General features: G+C 28.3%; 1 protein-coding gene across 4 annotated transcripts; it reads left to right on the top strand.

The window, feature by feature from the left end:
* Window positions 1–2313: 2313 nt before the first annotated feature.
* LOC148233254 (cytochrome P450 9e2-like) lies at window positions 2314–11767 on the top strand. 4 transcript variants are annotated; one of them, XM_088189183.1, is made up of 11 exons: window positions 7969–8079; window positions 9213–9253; window positions 9346–9604; window positions 9672–9823; window positions 9897–10023; window positions 10098–10219; window positions 10288–10469; window positions 10540–10607; window positions 10892–11113; window positions 11174–11425; window positions 11491–11767. In XM_088189183.1, the coding sequence occupies exons 3-11, from the start codon at window positions 9352–9354 to the stop codon at window positions 11652–11654; spliced, it is 1542 nt and encodes a 513-aa protein (XP_088045309.1). In that variant the 5' UTR covers window positions 7969–8079; window positions 9213–9253; window positions 9346–9351; the 3' UTR covers window positions 11655–11767. The 4 variants fall into 4 exon arrangements, with proteins under 4 accessions (XP_088045306.1, XP_088045309.1, XP_088045308.1 ...); XM_088189182.1 differs by lacking the exon at window positions 9213–9253 and adding an exon at window positions 8434–8533; XM_088189180.1 differs by lacking the exons at window positions 7969–8079; window positions 9213–9253 and adding an exon at window positions 2314–2545.
* The last annotated feature ends 7810 nt before the right edge of the window (window positions 11768–19577 follow it).

The following is a 19577-nucleotide window of genomic DNA, read 5'->3' as shown; positions in this document are numbered from 1 at the left end:
ATGTCCCTCCGTTTCCAGTTTTTTAACAGTTTTTGTAGACATTCTTGTTATAGTATATATTGTAGATCTGTAGCACTGTAGCGGCATTGCAAGAGAAACCTATACTACGGTACACTCTGTTCCAGCCTGCGTACCAGCAACATCTACTTATATACGAGACTAGACAGCACGCGTGTGACGTCATTAGAGGAAGGGATTTCAATGGCGTTGAATATCACTTATTAAAATTATTTTAATATTGCTCTTTTTAAATTATATATGTATTATATTTTATATAAATTTATTGTTATTTAGTAAATATTTAAGCAATATTGAGTTTTTATCCTACCTTGAATACATAACGCTTTAACTAATAAGTAGAGATATATATTTCTATCACCATTCTCATTTTTCATGAACAAAAATTATGGTAAGCAGAACATTTTACGTTTATATAAGACGCCATATTACTGTGAAAGAAATTTTAAGCAAAGATAAAGCTGCCGGCCGGTTAGATTAAAAAATGTTGGTCATTCAAATACTTATACAGTGTTAATATATTATACAGTAATATTTATTTTTTTCCAGTTCCTGGCCAAAGCCATCCACCTGGTTATCTATTTATTCGTTCCCTTTTTTATTTATTTATTTCTTAGGGCAAAAAAAAAAACTATCTGTTTCTTATTAAGCTAGCTAGCACTTTTTTTTAAATGTTCATGTTACCTTTTAACTAATTGGTTAGAATTATTTTTATTTTAGTCATGGTAATTTATCGAAGTAATCGCGTCAAATACTTATGATCTTCCGAGAAAGTATACATATTTTCAAACATCTAGCATGACTTAAAACCTTCCAAGAAGTATACCTTTTAAGTATGAACCCGCCTTTACTTATGCAGCGTTATAAAAAGGGTAGTGGTTGTAAACATTTTAAAAATATTCCTACAAATTTAATTTTATATAGTAAAAAATATTTTATACAATTTCTCGATAAATGGGAATTCATGATTTGACATTTTTCGAGAAGAAACTACTCGTAGCGAAGTAGGATCATCTTAATTTTACTGTATGTGATCCAGATGATGTATAATATTTACAAATCTTACAATTTCACTGCAGATTCTTTTAACTATTGCAGTATCAATTGCAAGTTATAAGCGATCATTCAGAAAATAAAGCTTATTTTGACATATTTTGAAACTATTGTACGATATCGTCTTAGTAAATTCTCCCTTTTTAGCATTGAAAAATAAACATTAGAAAAAAATAATTTAGATTATGTGATTGATCAATTTGCATCATCAAGGTCAGGAAAAAATAATATTTCATAAACTGTATATTACTTTTTTTTAAATAAATTTAGAGTTAGTCTTAGCCTATTTGCTTATCGGTGTTTTTCTTTTGTTTTGTTATTATATAATTGAATGGATATTTATGTAGAACACATCTTCCATCTGCTTAAAGGACTTTCCAGTGTTTATGAATAATGTTCGGTGACTATTTGATATAATTCAATTTTTTTTCTATTAATGATTTGCCTTTATATAAATACTGTATTTACTGTTGAAAGTTTTTAGGCATATATTCGAAGGGCCTCAAATACATAGCATTTTAGGCCCAAGATGCAAATACTCTGAAGGTAAAAGGAGCCTAAGTATACTAGATGGAGTATTAAAGGATCTGTGATCGCACAGCATCAGCGACTGGCACGAGATAATATTGGATTAGGTCAATGCCTACCCTACTGTAGTGATACAATATGGTTATTGATGAAAATATGGTTATTTTTTACGGTTATCGTTATTATAAAACTTGATAAAAACTTAGTGAAGGAAAGGATCATTGCATCATATAATGAGTCAATTATTGCAATCGTATATTGGTTTTTAGCTACACTCTCTACACGTTGACAGATTCATTCCCACCGATATCTGTTCGCCCTAACACTCGTGACGTCACGATAACGCTGCGTTTGAGTTGTTTGGCCTGTATATACATATGTGTATGTATATATCATTAATCATAACTGACATTGCATTGCCGCGGGATTTTAGGAGTTCGGAAACTTTTTGAAAAAATTATGTGTGTTACATAAACATACAACAGTAGATAAGCAAAGCAGATGTATATACTATATATGTATATGTATATATTGTTTGCTGTCTTTTCAGTCTGCATATAGATAACGTTTTTATATGCCAACAGCAAACCATTATTTTTCACAGATAATATTTATTTTTTATCATGCTAATAAGTTGATTATATATTTCTCAAAAATATTACGTCGTTCTAAAATAAATTTTATATGGCAACACCGAAAATTCAATCCATTACTTTTTTTTACATATTATATAATTTAGGTTACGTTTTGAGCATTGCGGAGTTTGCGGAAAGCTGCCGCGTAAACGGATCAATATGGAATGAACAGTTCTCTCGACGTTCTCCGTTCGGACCGTTGTTTGCGGAAGACGTCTCTTTTTTTCGGCGAGTATCTTAGCCGGTGTTGCCATGTGTTCTAATATTTTATTTTGACTGCTGGACTTATCTTAAAAATGTTCGACTTAAAAGTGAGTTATGCATATATAATGAATACTATTATAATATATTATACATATATGCATATGATGTTAAAATACATACAAACATAACCTAGAAATTTTGATGTATAAATGCATATGACGACCGGCTTATTGCGCCGGTTATTATAATATATTATACATATATGCATATGGTGTTAAAATACATACAAACATAACCTAGAAAATTTGATGTATAAATGCATATGATGACCGGTTTAGTTTTATATTTTCGCTGTATGCAATTTAGTTTGCACAATAGTCACCGAACCGATGCATGTTCATGTAACGGTATAAATAAGCGCCGACTAATTTCTAATCTTTAAAGTTGAAAATAACATAACAAATAACAATGTACTTTAGCAATTAAATATACTTCAACAGTATTAATGTGTCATGTATCATTCGCAAATGATTGTTTAATTTTAGTTTGTTTATTTAATTTTAGTTTCAAAATGTTGTGTTCGCAATATCGGAAAGAATCAAAAAATTTCAAAGGAGCTGTAATCAAGTTTATAAAAATCTAACCTTTTTGATAAATTAATATTAATAATATCATTTTATTATTGTAAAGTAGATGTTATTAAGTATTTAAAAACATTTATAAAATACTGACAATAACTTAATAATATATTATTAACATTTTTATAGTTTAGATAATCTTCTTTATTCATTATAACAAATTATATATTTTGAATATTTTAATGCAAAATCATGCTAACTAATATAAACAAGTTTCGAGGTATTTAAGCAATTAAAAAATTACCTGTATTTTTACAATGCATAATATAAAAATACTAATGGTTTTATGGCCAATGAAACTACAATAAATCATCAGTGGTAGTTATTCCATTAGACACGTCCATCAGAATTCGAACAAAATATCAAAGTAAAAAACTGTATTTGTATACTTATGTAACAGTAAAAATGTTAAATTTCGATCAAGTATACAATGATTAAGCAAAGTATGCACTAACCAAGAGTTTTAGTTAAAGTTTACAATGCTTCATTTCTTATATACTTTCTTTAGATAGTGTATGCTTTAACTGGTGAATGTGTGAACCATTTTGGATATTTAGCAACGTTCTCACTGGGCAATTGTAATTCGAGTACCTGCTAGGCACATTATATCGACTTTGCCGACACTTATATGGATTCCTCTGCGCTTCTAATCCTCCCAAATATATGATCGGCACTCGTGCTTGTATAACGCCGGCGTAAAAATACTTATTATGAGCAAGTCACAAATACCTTATTTTTCTTATTCTTAAATTTAGTTCCGATAGGAATAACATTTTCATCCCCTCTTAAAATCATTTTCGCTATCAATGTTTGCAAGTTAAACATATTAAGATGTTTTGTAATAAATAAATTTAACAGTATTCTCTGTTTGTGTATGTTTTAAACTTATTTGATTATTAAATATATGTGTTTAAAACTAAGCTCTTCTTTAAATGTTTAATGTGTTATTTCCGTTAGTAAAAAAAGATATACGATACAGTAAATCGTAATATTTATTCATAAATGTATATAATCGTCAATGTTTGGAGAACTAGTGACGCGCGTTTATTTGCAATACTATTTACAGACCATAATGTATTAAGAAATTCGATTTTTTTTAAATCAGTAGAAGCGTTTACAGAACTATTTATAAAGAGATTATTTGCGTCAGCAAAAAAATATAGTACATGCATGTATGTCCATTTTATTTCAAGTGCATCTTTGTTTAAATTTTGCAATGTAATTCCATTTAGATACAAAACGCTGAGACTACTATATTGACTATGTATGATGAGTATTTTGGGTTTATATGAAAAAATACTACGTATTCTTATTGATGATATGCTTAATATGCGTGAAATACACGCATCGTTGCTTTTTATAATGCGAAATAGTAAAGGAAGATTAGATATCAATTTTTATCGATCGTCATTGCAAATACAGACACATGTGAATGATAGAACGGTGCATTTTTTGTTGATATACTTAGTTTTGATTGCACTTTATTTTATGCTGAGTCGTGGTCAACGACCTGCAAATCGTATCTTTGCCAATCTTGCTTTAAATTAGTGGCATTACACTATTAGTGGTTCTTAAATTGTTTCTTGGTACATCTTCCTTGAGAAAGATTTAATGATTCCAGCGTAATCTTGTTGCAAATTTAATTTTTTTTAAGCATTGGACATTAAAAATGTTTAATTTCTCACAAATTATTTATATTATTTTCTTGGAGATGTAATCTATCTATCTATCTAAGTTCTAAGACTCGTTCACATGAGATATATTGCACAACTGTATGATACATAAAAATCTAATGTTCTGAGCTTAGAAGGTGCGCCATCTAAACTCAGTATCTACACCATCACTAAGATGACCAAAAGTCCTCCTTTGAGGAGTATATTCTTCCTCAAATATGTTGTCCTTTTTTGTCCTTCCTTGTATAATCCAGTCGTCTTCAAAGATCGGGTTGAACTCTGAATTCCAGGGCTCGTAGCTGGAGCAGATTTGACGTGAAATGAAAGGCGACTGCTTCCCCGGCCATTTTAGTCTCGGAATAGCGTATTCTGTAACATCTAGACTGGTAACCCAGTAACTACGGGTTCGAGCCACAGCAGCAGACTCGAATTTTTATTTATAAAAATGCGCTTTTATTAAAACTCAGGCCCAGATACAAATTGATTATAAATTAAAATATACATAATCATTTATAATTAATTATGTAGATGTCATCGACCCACAGTCTTTCAGTCTGGTGTTAATACTTACCTGCAGGTAATTATTATGTATGATTGACTCACTCGCTGTAACACATTGGGCTTATGCCTGCCAGCTTACAACGGAAAATTTAAAATTAAACTAAAATAAAAAAAGTCGGAAGTATATAATGGAAGATTCTAATGGTAATTCTTGATTTTTGAAATAAGGGCGGTGCTAGACACTTTCTTACACTCGACACGTTTAGCTAATGCAACGATTCAAGGGTGGTAACAAATTGAATTGTCTTTTATTTGTCTTATGTAATAATAATGCTTAAAATGTAGTGTTAAAAAGTATTACAGAATATACATTGATTTAGTTTTTACAATTATTTAAAAATTTTACAGTTTACTATCAAAATATAAATACTATTAAAAAATAAGATACATATAAATAATAATATGATTTAAAATAATACTTATTATTATAGGATGGCTATTTAAATAAACACTTTTTACTCTTTTTGCAAACTGTGAAAATAAAACAATTGTTCCAATCACAGTCTCATATCCTCCTATATTTTTTCTAAAATGTATATGATAAAAATAATTAAAAAAGGATTAATTTTTTCTAAAAACATTTATTAGAGCTGTTATTATTTCTCTTATATTTTATTTCATTTTTATAAATAATAAAAATATGCATTAAAATGTCGGGATCATCAATTGAACTACTTTTCTATTTACAACTGGAGGGATTAACTCATGTTGGTAAATCATAAAAAGCGTAAAATATGTTTCTTCGTTAAAATGGGACACAACCGTAGAAACCCTTTTAACAGATTAGGTTTTGAAGTACTCGCCATAAATCTGAAAAGATTAAAGTATTCTTCACATTGAAAAAAATAAAGCGCGTGCATTCGGGATTGCCATCGAAACGGCCTAATCTGCTCTAGCGGCCAACGGCAATTAGTTGAAAAGATACCATCGAAAAAGGGGAGGACAAAATAAAACTTCCCATTTAATGAGCTATGTAGACAATTATTTTACTGGCATCCCTCTTTCATTGTTGTGCCTTACTTTCGAAACGCATTAGTTTTTCTTTTCGCTTGTTCAAAATAGTCGTTCGAATGACCTATTCAATTATAAAAATTGTGCAGGCGGTTGAAACAAGTCCAAACAATAACTTTGCTTAACAATAATAAACCACCTGACACGTAGCTCAGAACAAAAATTAATAAAAATAAGAACATCTTAATAATTAATGGACCAAAGAGTAATATTAAAATTATAAAAAAAATGACTGGTTCATCAACTGAAACACAATTTTAAAAATCATCAAATTTAAAGTAAGTCAGTTTGCTTTACGATAAAAACGTTTTAATCGCTAAAGAAAAAATAGTTTCTTCGCTTAAAATGAAACACCGTGAGAGTCCACTTATTAACTTATTTATTGCACTGAGAATTGATATAGCGCGCAATCGTTTCTAATCTACCTTATAAGCCAATATCAATTTATTTCAAAGTAATTCGCCACCCTTTTATTATTAAATTTCTCGTTCCACTTAAAAGGGGCAGACCTTACAATTCACCATGGAGGGGCCATTAATATAAATACTGGGATCCTCGCCAGCATGAATCATTTCCCCGTCTGACACATACTTGAACATTCACACCCGAACATCAAGAGGCCTTCAACTTGGACCTTTGCATAAACCGCCGTTTTTCTCTTTTTGCTTGAAAGATACCATAGAGTCTGTCTATACCTCTTTGAGAAACCGCTACACACATATTAATAACTTTTACTCAAAGTTTATTAGAAGAAATTGAAAGATAATAAAAAAAAAACTTTAGTGTGAAAGAAATAAAAATTACTTATTATTTTACAATTCGCTAATTCATTTCTAAAGAATACATTAACCTATACTGATTTGTCTTTTATGTTTTCTTTGCTGCGTTTGTTTATTTGTCGGTGTAATTTTGTCATAATTATATTTTTTTTCGATGAATAAACTGCAACTTATAAAATGCTGTCTGTCTATTCATATATAATATAAGCTGATAAAACAGACTATATAATCAGTGGCGTAGCCATGGGGGGGGGGCGGAGGGGGGGGGGCCGCCCCGGGCGGCACTTGCTTGGGGGCGGCATATTCGCGATGGGATTGTCTAGTGTGGTTCTTAACCCTGAATGCACTAAAACAAATATAAATCCTCCAATAACAAGAGCTTAATAATGACCAATTTATTATTTTAAGAAATGCTGATTTTATGACCCTGCAAAAAATGTATGGGGGGGGGGGCGGCAATTTTAAGGATCGCCCTGGGTGGCACATACTCTAGCTACGCCACTGTATATAATCATATAGATGTATAAACCAATTCAATCAAAGAATAAAAATAATTATTAGGCTTTAACTTGTATTTTTGTAATGAAGGTTATCTATCTCTTCTTAAACAATAATTATTACTTGACGATGATGATGATGAGACATGTAATTTATTACGTCAGTGTTTTTAATTAATACGTAAATGCCAAAGACTTGTTACACGTATAATTAGTTCAAATTTTATTGTTTCTAGATTACAATTTAATGCAGAGGAAAAAATTAAATACGTATAATTTTATGAATTTATTCAACGATAACAGAAAAAAAGTTGTCATTTCTCGAGTTAACGAACGGAAAAGAAGTCACTTTGTTTGGCTTTGTTTGGTTCAGTGTGTCTGTGTCGTTCGTTTAGTTTGGTTCTATACCAGATGCTAGCTGATGCAACAGTTTTGTTTATGATACTGATGTATTGAATTAATAAGTAGCTACTGTAATAACGGTCAGTGTAATTTCACAATTAATATTTCATCTATTGTAAATATTGTAGAGTGTAGATGAACTTATGCAAAAAATGCTAGGATGGAACGAGAGTTGTGATACTCCGATTCAATTATCCAATTGGTTTTATTATTAGAACATAACCTATTGTATATGTATATATTTAAACGCGCATAGTAAATAGTAATATGACGACTTTGTACATTAGATAAAAGTACAATTCAACAGTATTTTTTTGTAAATTATTGTGCGTTGAGTTTGAGTTTGGTTTTTTTCTGCTGCGAATATTCAATGGCCTTGAACGGAAATGATACAAAACACTGAATCATCGTGTTGTTATTACAATATATTTTAGGGATGAGTTGCAGTTCTTTTGACTACATAAATAAATAGGGCAATCGCTTATCTAATTATCAAATTCCAGCGGTGTCGACTTTTGACAATTTAGCAATCAGGTACATTTTTTATTATATATTTTCAACGTTTTACTTAAAAATTCATCGTTTCCTGATCCGTTTAAATGTACAAAACACCGATCCAAGAAAGGGTGATAAATCGGGTATCCAAAACTTTAAAATAGTCGTTAATGCTACATTCGATGGTGAAATATCTTCGCCACAGATCCACATTACAGAAATGCCAATCTTACCAATTTTCATTTCAACGACAAAGAGTTTTATTGGACAATAACAAATAGTCTATTTCCGCCCTGAATAATCGCATTAGCCAGGTAACGGTGGTAATTTAAAAATATTTCATAATTAAAATCTTTCTACTTTGCACGTCAAAGTGCTCACAACACATAATATTCTATTTAATTAAAACACTGACTATTCGCAGTAATCTGGTTCTTATTTTATAAATGTATTTCATGAACTATTGTGCAATTACACAATCAGGACATTATTATGTGCGTGCATCTCGTAACTGCCCTTAGAAAAGATAGATTCGAGAAATCTACTATTTGTATAAATTGTTCAATATTAAGCAAAATATACAGCGTATACCCATCGTCATATTTATAAATATATACACTATATACCACCAAAATTGTTAGTTTAAACATAAACAAAGCTAATGTTTATTGATCTAAACAAGTTTTTCCTCTTATATCAAACATATTTTACACACCAGGTTTTATTTACATAAACAATCTATGTGTACTAAAATATGAGGTAATGAAAGGTGAACATTTAAAAATAGATGTAATGTTTGTAGTAATGTTGAAATATTTACAATTTTGTATTTTGCTTTATTTATATTTCAGAGCACAATGGATTTATTAAACTATGAATATTTATTGCAAACTCTGTCAAGCAACATTGGAACAATAATATTAATATGCATACTATTCCTTCTGTACAATTATTATACGGCTACACACAGTTACTTCAGAGACCGAGGTATACCGTTCATAAAACCGAAAATAATTCTAGGCAACATTGCTCAAAGAGTGTTCATGAAAATATCATTTCATGATTTCAACATACAAATTTATAACCATTTTGATGGTTTGCCATATGGAGGTTTGTTTTTTCAACGTGATATAATAATAATCATGAGTCAATACATAACTTTTATACATATTTATAGGTTATTTTGAAGGTAGGAGACCACTTCTAGTACTTAGATGTCCAGATCTTATCAAAACTATAATGATCAGAGACTTTGATTATTTCACCGATAGAAACAATTTGAATTCAAATGCTCCACCGTCAATTAAGAAGATGTTGATTAACTTAAAGGTTAATTTAAACAGTTTAAATACTAACATGTTGTAGATAATTTAAGTTATTTATTATGATTTATTATCTACAGGGTGAAGAATGGAAAAAAGTAAGAACAATCTTAACGCCGGCGTTCAGTTCTGGAAAATTGCACGCAATGGAAATATTTTTACAAGAGTGCGGTGAACAAATGTGCACCTTTTTGAAGAATAGGCCTGGTTCTTCTTATTTATTTTTCAATAATATAGATATGTCTTTTAATAAATGTTTTAAAAATAACGTATATTTACAGAAGGTGAAGTAGATGTTGAAATGAAGGAATTTATCGGTCGTTATACATTGGAAGTAATCGGAAGTTGCGCTTTTGGCTTAGATTGTGCTTCTTTAAAAGATCCTAATGCAGAATTCGTCAAAGTATTTTCATACTTTATTTTCAATATAAATGTAATATATTGATTTGTACTTTAAGCTTGTGTTTTTAGATTGCGGGTAAGTTTGCCAATATGAGTGTCGGGAAACGTATCATATTCTTCTTATGTCTCATGTTTTGCCCCTCGGCAATGAGATTTATACCGACTGGATTTTTTAATAATGAAGCATTAGCACACCTTGAAAGTGTTGTATTGAAGACAAAAATGATGAGAGAAACAAATACCGATAATAGGTTTATACATTTGATATGAATATCTTAACATGTTTCTATACTTTTATATAAAGCACTTCAATTTTAATAGAAGAAACGATTTCATGCAGCTAATGTTGGATATGGCACAGAAGGAATTAAACAACAATGAAGAAATAGGTAAATATGAAGTGATTGAAACATTGTATAAAAGGTTAGATGACATTGAACATAATATAGCACCTCTACTAGCGTGACGTAGTTTACATTCTGAGATAAATAAGGAAAACTATAATATAATATTACCATTCATCCTTATTTTAAATAAATATGAATTGTATTTCATACAGTTGCTAAATTATATCATTAGAGTTTATATTATTTTTTTAAATTGTCTATTAATTTAATATTTGATTCGACGAATATAAAACTAATATTTACATTATTAATTTTATAATTTTCAGTTATGAGCGACGATGTCATAAAAGCTCAAGCTATTCTATTTTTATTTGCTGGTTTTGAAACTACCAGTACATTATTGAGTTTCTGCTGTTCATTACTATGTGAAAATAGAGACATACAAGATAAACTAAGAGAAGAAATTATGGCAGCTTTAGATAAGAACGGAGGAAAATGTGATTATGAAATGATTAACAATATACCTCTTCTTGAAAAAGTGTTATTAGGTATTAAAAAATGCTTAGTTTAACTATAAATAATTTATTAACTTATTATTTAATTTCAAGAAACACTCAGAATGTATCCACCAGTATCAAGAGTCGATCGCGTGTGCACGAAGCAGTGCAAAATACCTGATACAAATTTGAGCTTCGACGTCGGTGACGTAGTTGTAATTCCTATCGCTGGTGTGATGCAAGATCCTCAACACTATCCAAACCCAGATGTATTTGACCCAGAGAGGTTTGCTCTCGAAGAAAAATCTAGAAGGCCTCCGCAGCTATATTTACCATTCGGATTGGGCCGAAGGAACTGTATTGGTAAAAACAAATCATATATTATTTTCATGATTGGATGTTTGTATTTTATTTTGTATATATTTTAGGGTTGCGGTTTGCAATGATGTCAGCGAAATTCGGTTTATTTTATTTAATTAGAGACTACCAAATGAGCCCTTGTTCGAAAACACAAACTCCGATCAGATTCGACAAAAGAGCAGTTTTGCTAAAGTCTGAAAAGGGAAATTGGGTTAAATTAGAGCCGCTTTAGTAAAATGTATTTTTTTAATAGTAATATAACAAAATCTATTTTAATTAGAGTGATATTTTTACTGTTACCTTAATTATTAGTAATGCAGTTAGTAATAAAAATATTTCTATTGATATTTATTTTTATTTAGTCTTCCGTTGTAACCTGACCAATGCGTTACAACGGGCAAATCTGTACCAATTGAGTAAGCCAATCAGACATAATGAATACCTACAAGTATTAACAAACAGACTGAAAGTGGGAATTGGTGACACCTATAGTATAAATTATAAATTATTATGTGCTATACAATTTATAATCAATAGATGTCACTGTAGCTGGCGCCGGTATTTTTTAATAATAGAGCATTTTTATAAATAAAAATTCGGTGCCACTGTCGGGGTTCGAACCCGTAACCTCAGAAACCATACAGACTACGCTATTCATTCCTTATGGTTTTATTTTATTTATATTCACGTTTATGAAAAGATTCAATATTATTTATATATTGTCGATTACTGTCATTGTTTTGTACATCACTCAAACATATCACAAATTAAAATTTAAAACAATCATAAAAACTAAAAACAAAAATATACAAGGCAACCAAGATTGGGACTAGCGGTACATTATTACTATTATGAATCTATGCTACAATATAGGAGGCGTAGGTCTAATGTATTGACAACATGTCAACATGTTTGTAACAATAATCAATATCTGGCAGTTTAGAGACCTATGTTTTATTAATTGTAAATTACATGTACTACAAGTTTTTGCAAAAAATGATACGATAACTTTGTGTGGTAGAATTACACGTTGATTTTATCTGATGCATTTGGTATATTCAATAAGATATTATTTTTAATATGTAATATATTTTATAATGGAAGCTTTTCTACAAAATTCATATTTTTTTATATAGATCAGTAGTATAAATCTAGACCTACAGTTTTTCAATTTATATAGTGTACAGAAGATCGGATTTAGTGATTCTAACTTAATTATAGTTCTGATCAATCATCACAGATTAGTTTTTCCTAGATTTTCCTAATCTCACGAATAAATATCATGATGAATATTTAAAAAACAATAAGTTATAAATCTCACTTTGCATGACTTAATATGTCATACAAAGTAAGATTTATCGATTATAAGTTGTAATAATAGTTCATAAATAATAAAAATAGTCATAGACTATTTTATGTAAATTATATATTGTTTTTTTATGGCATTTGTGGCTTTTTTGTTATTATATATTAACATTAATAATGCTAGGTGTTCCGTACTACTTTTTGTCATCGTAGCACGTTTATGTAAGAAAATCATATTAAAAAAACACATGCTAGAAGTAAAGTTTAATTCAACCCATTATTTTTCATTTAAAATATATTATATAATATTTTTGCCAATAAAAACTCCATGCGCAAAAATAGTACAATAGAATCGTGACACATTGGGGAAATCTAACATGATAATTAAATTTGTAATAAATAAATCAACAATAAACATATTACTACATTTGATTATAATCAATGGTATATATACCACAATAACAAACAACGACGATTTTGTGCAAGGGGGCAAAAACTAAATTTCCCCGCACGAAAGATGAACCAATAAAATGCAACATTAAACTATTATTTCGCTATTAATTAGTTGTCATTATTAGTAGGCAATTTGAGATTCACAATAATAAAAAAAGCGGAAAAAATTTCAATAATAAAAAATAATCATATAAAGAAAAGTAAAACATTTCAAGGTTTTACATGTATATATGTATGTATATATTTATAACGCAATCGTTTGTATTTTAATTCTAAAATTAGCTCGTTTTAAATAATAATTTATAAAAGTATTGCATTTTTCCATAATGTATATAAATATAATTACACTTTTCATAATTAAACTTTAAAAATAAGTAATATATTTATAAAAATAAATATATACTTTGCAAAATCGCCACAAATACCATGTAATGATTTAATTGGTACATGGCCAATATAACTGTTATTATGACCAAGATGACTGAATAAACAGTGCGCTAAGTGCTCATTCTTATACCGTTGGCAGCCGTGCAGTCGGACACGGTCATAAGACATTTAATTATGATTTATTTAAGAAATGATGTACACAGTCGAACAAAGGTATCCCTGGTCCTTTTCATGTGAATCAAAGTCGCACGTAAACACAAAAACGCCAGCTTCTCCTGGAGGAGAGAAATTTCGATTTACGCGTTCATTTTGAAAATGAAAACGTTATAAGCACTGGAGTTGATTAGAATTTACAAATTAATTAGTCTTTGGGTCAGAATAAAAATAAAATATTTCGCCCGCACCAAAACTGTCGGATAAGTTAGATGCAAGCGAGCGTTGGTCAGAACATTTAACACCCCTTGAGTAATTCTGAACGAAAGTATTTAATTGTATGACGGACGTGAAGGTATTCAGTACGACGAACAAAGCGGGAATAACGACAGAGCGGCGGCGACATCTGACAATGTTCGAGCCCAATCAAACAAATTTGGCCCTAAAACACCTCGACTATGTATTATTATGCTGACCATCTGTCAACATAAAATTTACCTTGATGTTAAAATACAGATCATATAATATAAATACTGGCTATTCTTTATAAATACTGACCAATGAACTGTAATAAATACTGACAGAAAAAAATATTCTAACCATCAGTCAAAATAATTCTTACAAAAAGTAATTTTACAATAAAAAATGTACTATAAAAATATATTAATAATAATTAAAAATATTTTTTTTATTTTTGCCATGCATTTCAATTTTTGTTCGTGAAAATAGTTCAGTTTGATTTTAAAATGGCGAATATGTCATGTAAATAATACAAAATTAATATTAACATTATAAATAAGTAATAAAAAACATAATTAATAACTATAATCAAAGCAATATTAACAATAGTATATTACTAAAAATGATATATTTTAATGGTATGAATAATAATATTGCAAAATTATGAGTGCAAAGCGCGAAATATCTGATGCATTGCAATAAAAAAAAAGATAATTATGTATTATTTACATTTTTCTATATATATTTTGCAATTATGTGAATATTATAATACATAAACAATCAATAATATTGTAATCATGATCATGTTTAATTACAATAAATTGAACGTCACTAGTCAACGACAAACGTCAAATAATAATGGCGGCCAATTCAAATACAGATTGAATTTGTATCTATACATTACTAAAATAAAAAATTCACGATAAACTAATAAGTGGTATGTGTTTTGGTTACTAATGACTTTTTATGATCTTTTTTTATTGTTGTTGCGAATAAATTGCGTATCATCTAATCATGCTTTTATAATAACTGGTTTAGCTACATAGCAACATGTTCGTTTTATTTTTTCCAGATCTGCAGTGATTCAAGGTTATCCACAATCTATGCAATTTATGAAAGAGTTTTAAAGTTTAATATGTTTAATACCAATTCAAGACTATGCTCTCTGATGAACGCACTGCGTTCTATACGTAGATTTTATGACATAATTTAATTAGAGTAATTAATAAAAGCTTAAAAATTGTACGAGTTCTCTAAATAAAATCATAATTCTTATATGTATGTGTAATAAAATAATTTATGTATACAATTATAGTCATACATATATATGTATCAAAGGTAAGTTTACGGTTTATGACTAGGTCATTGATACTTAAACACTACAACCTTGAGAAAATATACACTTTGACTTTGCAAGTGTTTTTAGGGTCATAAAATTGTATATGTATTTAAATATTATATATACATATATACACATATTATATATTAATTTCAATTAATTTACACCATTAGGAAATTGTGTTTTATACACAAAAAAATCAATAATACTACTATCGTAATACTATGGAGTAATGACCTTTTTCAATACGAAGCAATTTTGTAATATAATTTTACCAAACAAAAAGTGAACGGAAAAGTCATACGAAATAAAGTTGTAAAAAATATTATAATATAACGATTACTACACTGTAAAAAACACTTTTAATGAAGGTTGGTTGGTATTAATATTTAAGAAGGCTCATTTCTTCTATGTTTTAACTTGATTAATAGCTTCTAATAAATGTATATAATTTCTTTTCTATTTCTTGATAATCATGTGAACTACGCAATATGACGATATTGCTCGAATACAAATTGAATTTAAAAATATAAATGTATTTTTTCATATAGAATTACATATTAGAATAGAGCAGCGTTTCCCAATGAAATTAAATTAACTAAACCTTTTATATTTTATTCAATAATTAATTTTGCTAATAAAGCTAATTGTTTATACACTAAACAAATATAATGTAAACATACATATTAAATCTAAAAAAATTCTTTGTAATTATAATACATTTCTAAATGCACAAAGGTGTTTGTTTTTTCCACTGAGAAAACCCACTGCAAACAAATGTATCTTACATTTTTTAATATTATTAATGATATCATTAAAATATATTATAAACAACAATGGCCCTAATTTAGACCACTGTGATACACTATGCGATGGTATTTTCTCTTTGAAACAAGCATAACTTTTTTTATATTTTTATAATAATTGTGAAACCATCCAAAAACTATTTCATTTATAAAATACCTGTAGTCTATGAAATATTTTAAAATTATCTTGTGATAGCTCTCTTGAAATCCAAAATGATAATTGCATAAATAGTTCAGCGCAGCATAAAAATCTAAAAGCAAACTTTTAATGTGTATAAGCTTTACTAGTTAACAGGTTAATATTATATAATGGATATCAAACGTTAAATACCTGGATTTATACTTTGTTTCAAAGCTTAAATTTAATTTAAATATTTTTTAAACTTGTCACCATCATGATCTTTAAAATGAATAAAAACAGCGCAATATCTACAATTTATTTAATATAAAACAATTATTCAGATAAAGTATAACATATACATAAGCTTGTCCAATCTTGAGTACACATGTGACACTATTACACAAGTAGCACATATTTTTTTAGGTATAAGTTATCCGTTATACCTATTTATAATCACATTTTCTTAATAATATAATAAGAAACAGATACAAAGGATCAAAAGAATATTGTTAATTTTTGAGATAAACGCGTTAAACAAAAGAACATTGTTTTACATATTAGAGAATAACATAAAATTATTATTTAAACACTAACTTACTAATTTTAAGTATTCATTCAAATATAATATAAGCACATATTACAATGCTACCAGATCTTTATCAAAACATGTCTTAATTAGTATTTAACATTTTATTTATATTTTCCCGTATTCAAATTATAGTATAGCGAATAATTGGTCAGGTAGAAAGCACTTAGTGCATATACGCATTCAGCGTGAAAGAGCACTTCTCACATATACGCGTTAAAAGCGCAATAATAGCGCGTATGTCATAAAGAGCTAGAATACCCAAATGCCTTAACCCTTTGAGTAGTGAGTTATTTATAAACATTTGTTAATTTGTTAGTATACGCCTAGGAGTAAGTTAATTTTACGCATTTTCCATAATTATTTTTGTTATTTATTTATTATTTTTTAATATTGCATTTATAGTAAATAATAAAAAAAACGCGATTCTCAACGTTTTATTGCTTTGATTTATTTACTACTTTTTTGTATTAGTATGTTTTATTAATTTATTTTAACACTTTTTTTTATTATTAAATTTCGTTAATTTATTTTACTTATTTATTATATATTATTCGGCTTTTGTGGATTTTTTTTATATCACTACAGAGGCTTTAAATGTTTTTATGAAAATATTAAAACCTCTGTATGTTAATTTAATTCATAACTTTTAATTAATTTGTATTATTTTCTATAGAAATCATTAACAATCATTTTAATTAACAAAAATACTATATAATTATAATTTTTTAAATATTTCTTTAGTTATATATGCAAATATACAACAATTATATTATGTGTAAATTTATAAATATCTGGGGTACCTCAAAATAGTGAAAGATCAACTGCCGTACATGTACGGCGATATTCCTCAAGGGGTTAATAATGGCCGTTTATTGCCTTAACTTACATAAAATAATATATGGAATTGATAGGTACCAAAATCCGACGGTCAAATGTATCTCATTACAGTGTTGCCAAATCTCTACCTGCTTAAACTAAATGGTCACGCAACGATTATTATAAAAAAGACAAATCCCAGAATTGTCGCAATTAGTGTACGCGTTGAGAGATATTTAATATTTCATCTTATTACATTTTAATACGTAGGGTTTTAATTACAGTTTAGTTAAAGTACAAAATTCTGTATGTATAATTAAATATTATGATATTTTACTATGTAGGGCAATATTTTGTGACAAAGAACTCATTTATAGCTATTTTAATTTATTTAATAAGAATATCAATCATCTGGACCTTAATTATACGAAGTAAAAAAATTAAATAGATAATAAATATAATTCCAAGAAAACTATAGTTATGTGTAATTATAAAAAAATGATTAATAAGATATGTAAAAAATAAATTATTAAAAAAATTATTTAAATTATTATTTAAAAAAATAAATTTTATTAAATTATTGTGAATCTTTCATTGAAATATGATATATGTTAGCCCAAAGTGTAATAAAAGTGTAAACACAATCAATATATGTAACTGTTTACAATCATTTTCTATATTATTCATCAGTGAGATTAGGAAAATTTAGGAAAATCTAATCTGTGATAATCGATCGTAGTTATAACTACATAATTATCAATAATTTTGCTCTGCAAAACATAAAATAAAATAAGAAAAACATTCACATATTTCACATGGGATTTGAACCCAGATCTTTCACGTCTTAGTCAATGACCCACTGGTTTTGGGGGTGATGAAAAAAATGCGTGTTTCTTTATTTTTCGCAAAATACTTAATTTTGTCATACGGAATCAAGGAACACATTGACATTGAGAAAAAGATTTTTTGTCCAAGCTGGTTTTATTTATTTATATATACTATGTATAAAAATCCAAACTAGTTTTACAAGAAACATTTTTTATGCTGCGTTATGTAATTAAATAAATCGATATAATATGTATATTATGATATGACCATGATAATATTTCTTGAGTATGTTTCAGCTATTTTGGAAATCAGGTGCGTGAAATTATATAAAATATAATTAATTAGACTTTGTGACTCTTTGTGTTATTTGTATCCCTAAAGGCAAACTGAAATACAATGTGATTTATAATAGTAACGACAATTTTAATTTTCATAATATAGTATTTATTCCTCTACGTTGATATTTATACTATTTCTTTTATTGATATTTTATGGTGCCCCTTTTTTAGCAAACCCAATATTTAAGCGAGAGGTAAACATACTTGTTTGTCAATTTCCTTACTAAAAAATATGTTTTTATCCTCATAACTAATTTCTGGTTTTTAAATTATAGATTCGTAGTATATGTGTGATCCAACTAACCTTCGCTTTGAAAAATGTGATCTAAAAAATCTCACGGCCATAAATAACTATATGAGACAATGAATCAAAAATTTTGATTATCAAGTTCAAGGTTGCGGAACTCTTCTGCAATTATTATACTGATTATTTTTTCTTTCACATTGTTTGCGTGAGAATAGACTTGCGAAAACAGCACAATCATCGAGCACAACGATTGTTCACCGTTCGAATTACAATGAGAGGTGCCATAGAGAAATCTTAAGATTTTTCTCTCACATTAATAATGTAAATATGTCGATCGTTGGCCCAATGGGTCACACCGGTGTAACAATACGCAGACTGAACAAGTTTGGAATCCGAAACAGTTTTAATTTATATACCATATATCAGATTATTGTTTGCATTTTTTTTCTTATATTTGTAAAAATATATAACTTTTAAAAAATATTCTCTAGGCTCAAAAAAAAGTTATTTTCCCAACATATTTTAGAGCTTTG

This window comes from Plectrocnemia conspersa, unplaced genomic scaffold (genome assembly GCF_051122295.1).
Source record: "Plectrocnemia conspersa isolate PC_06_02 unplaced genomic scaffold, ASM5112229v1 ptg000008l, whole genome shotgun sequence".
Lineage (NCBI taxonomy): Eukaryota > Metazoa > Arthropoda > Insecta > Trichoptera > Polycentropodidae > Plectrocnemia > Plectrocnemia conspersa.
The sequence above is the reverse complement of the archived record's forward strand: the minus strand, read 5'-3'. Positions and strand labels throughout refer to the sequence as shown.

Coding starts and splice junctions, on each gene's coding strand:
- LOC148233254 (XM_088189180.1), top strand. Junction 9,605..9,671: donor TGATGGTTTGCCATATGGAG/GTTTGTTTTTTC, acceptor ACATATTTATAG/GTTATTTTGAAGGTAGGAGA. Junction 11,114..11,173: donor TCTTGAAAAAGTGTTATTAG/GTATTAAAAAAT, acceptor TTTAATTTCAAG/AAACACTCAGAATGTATCCA.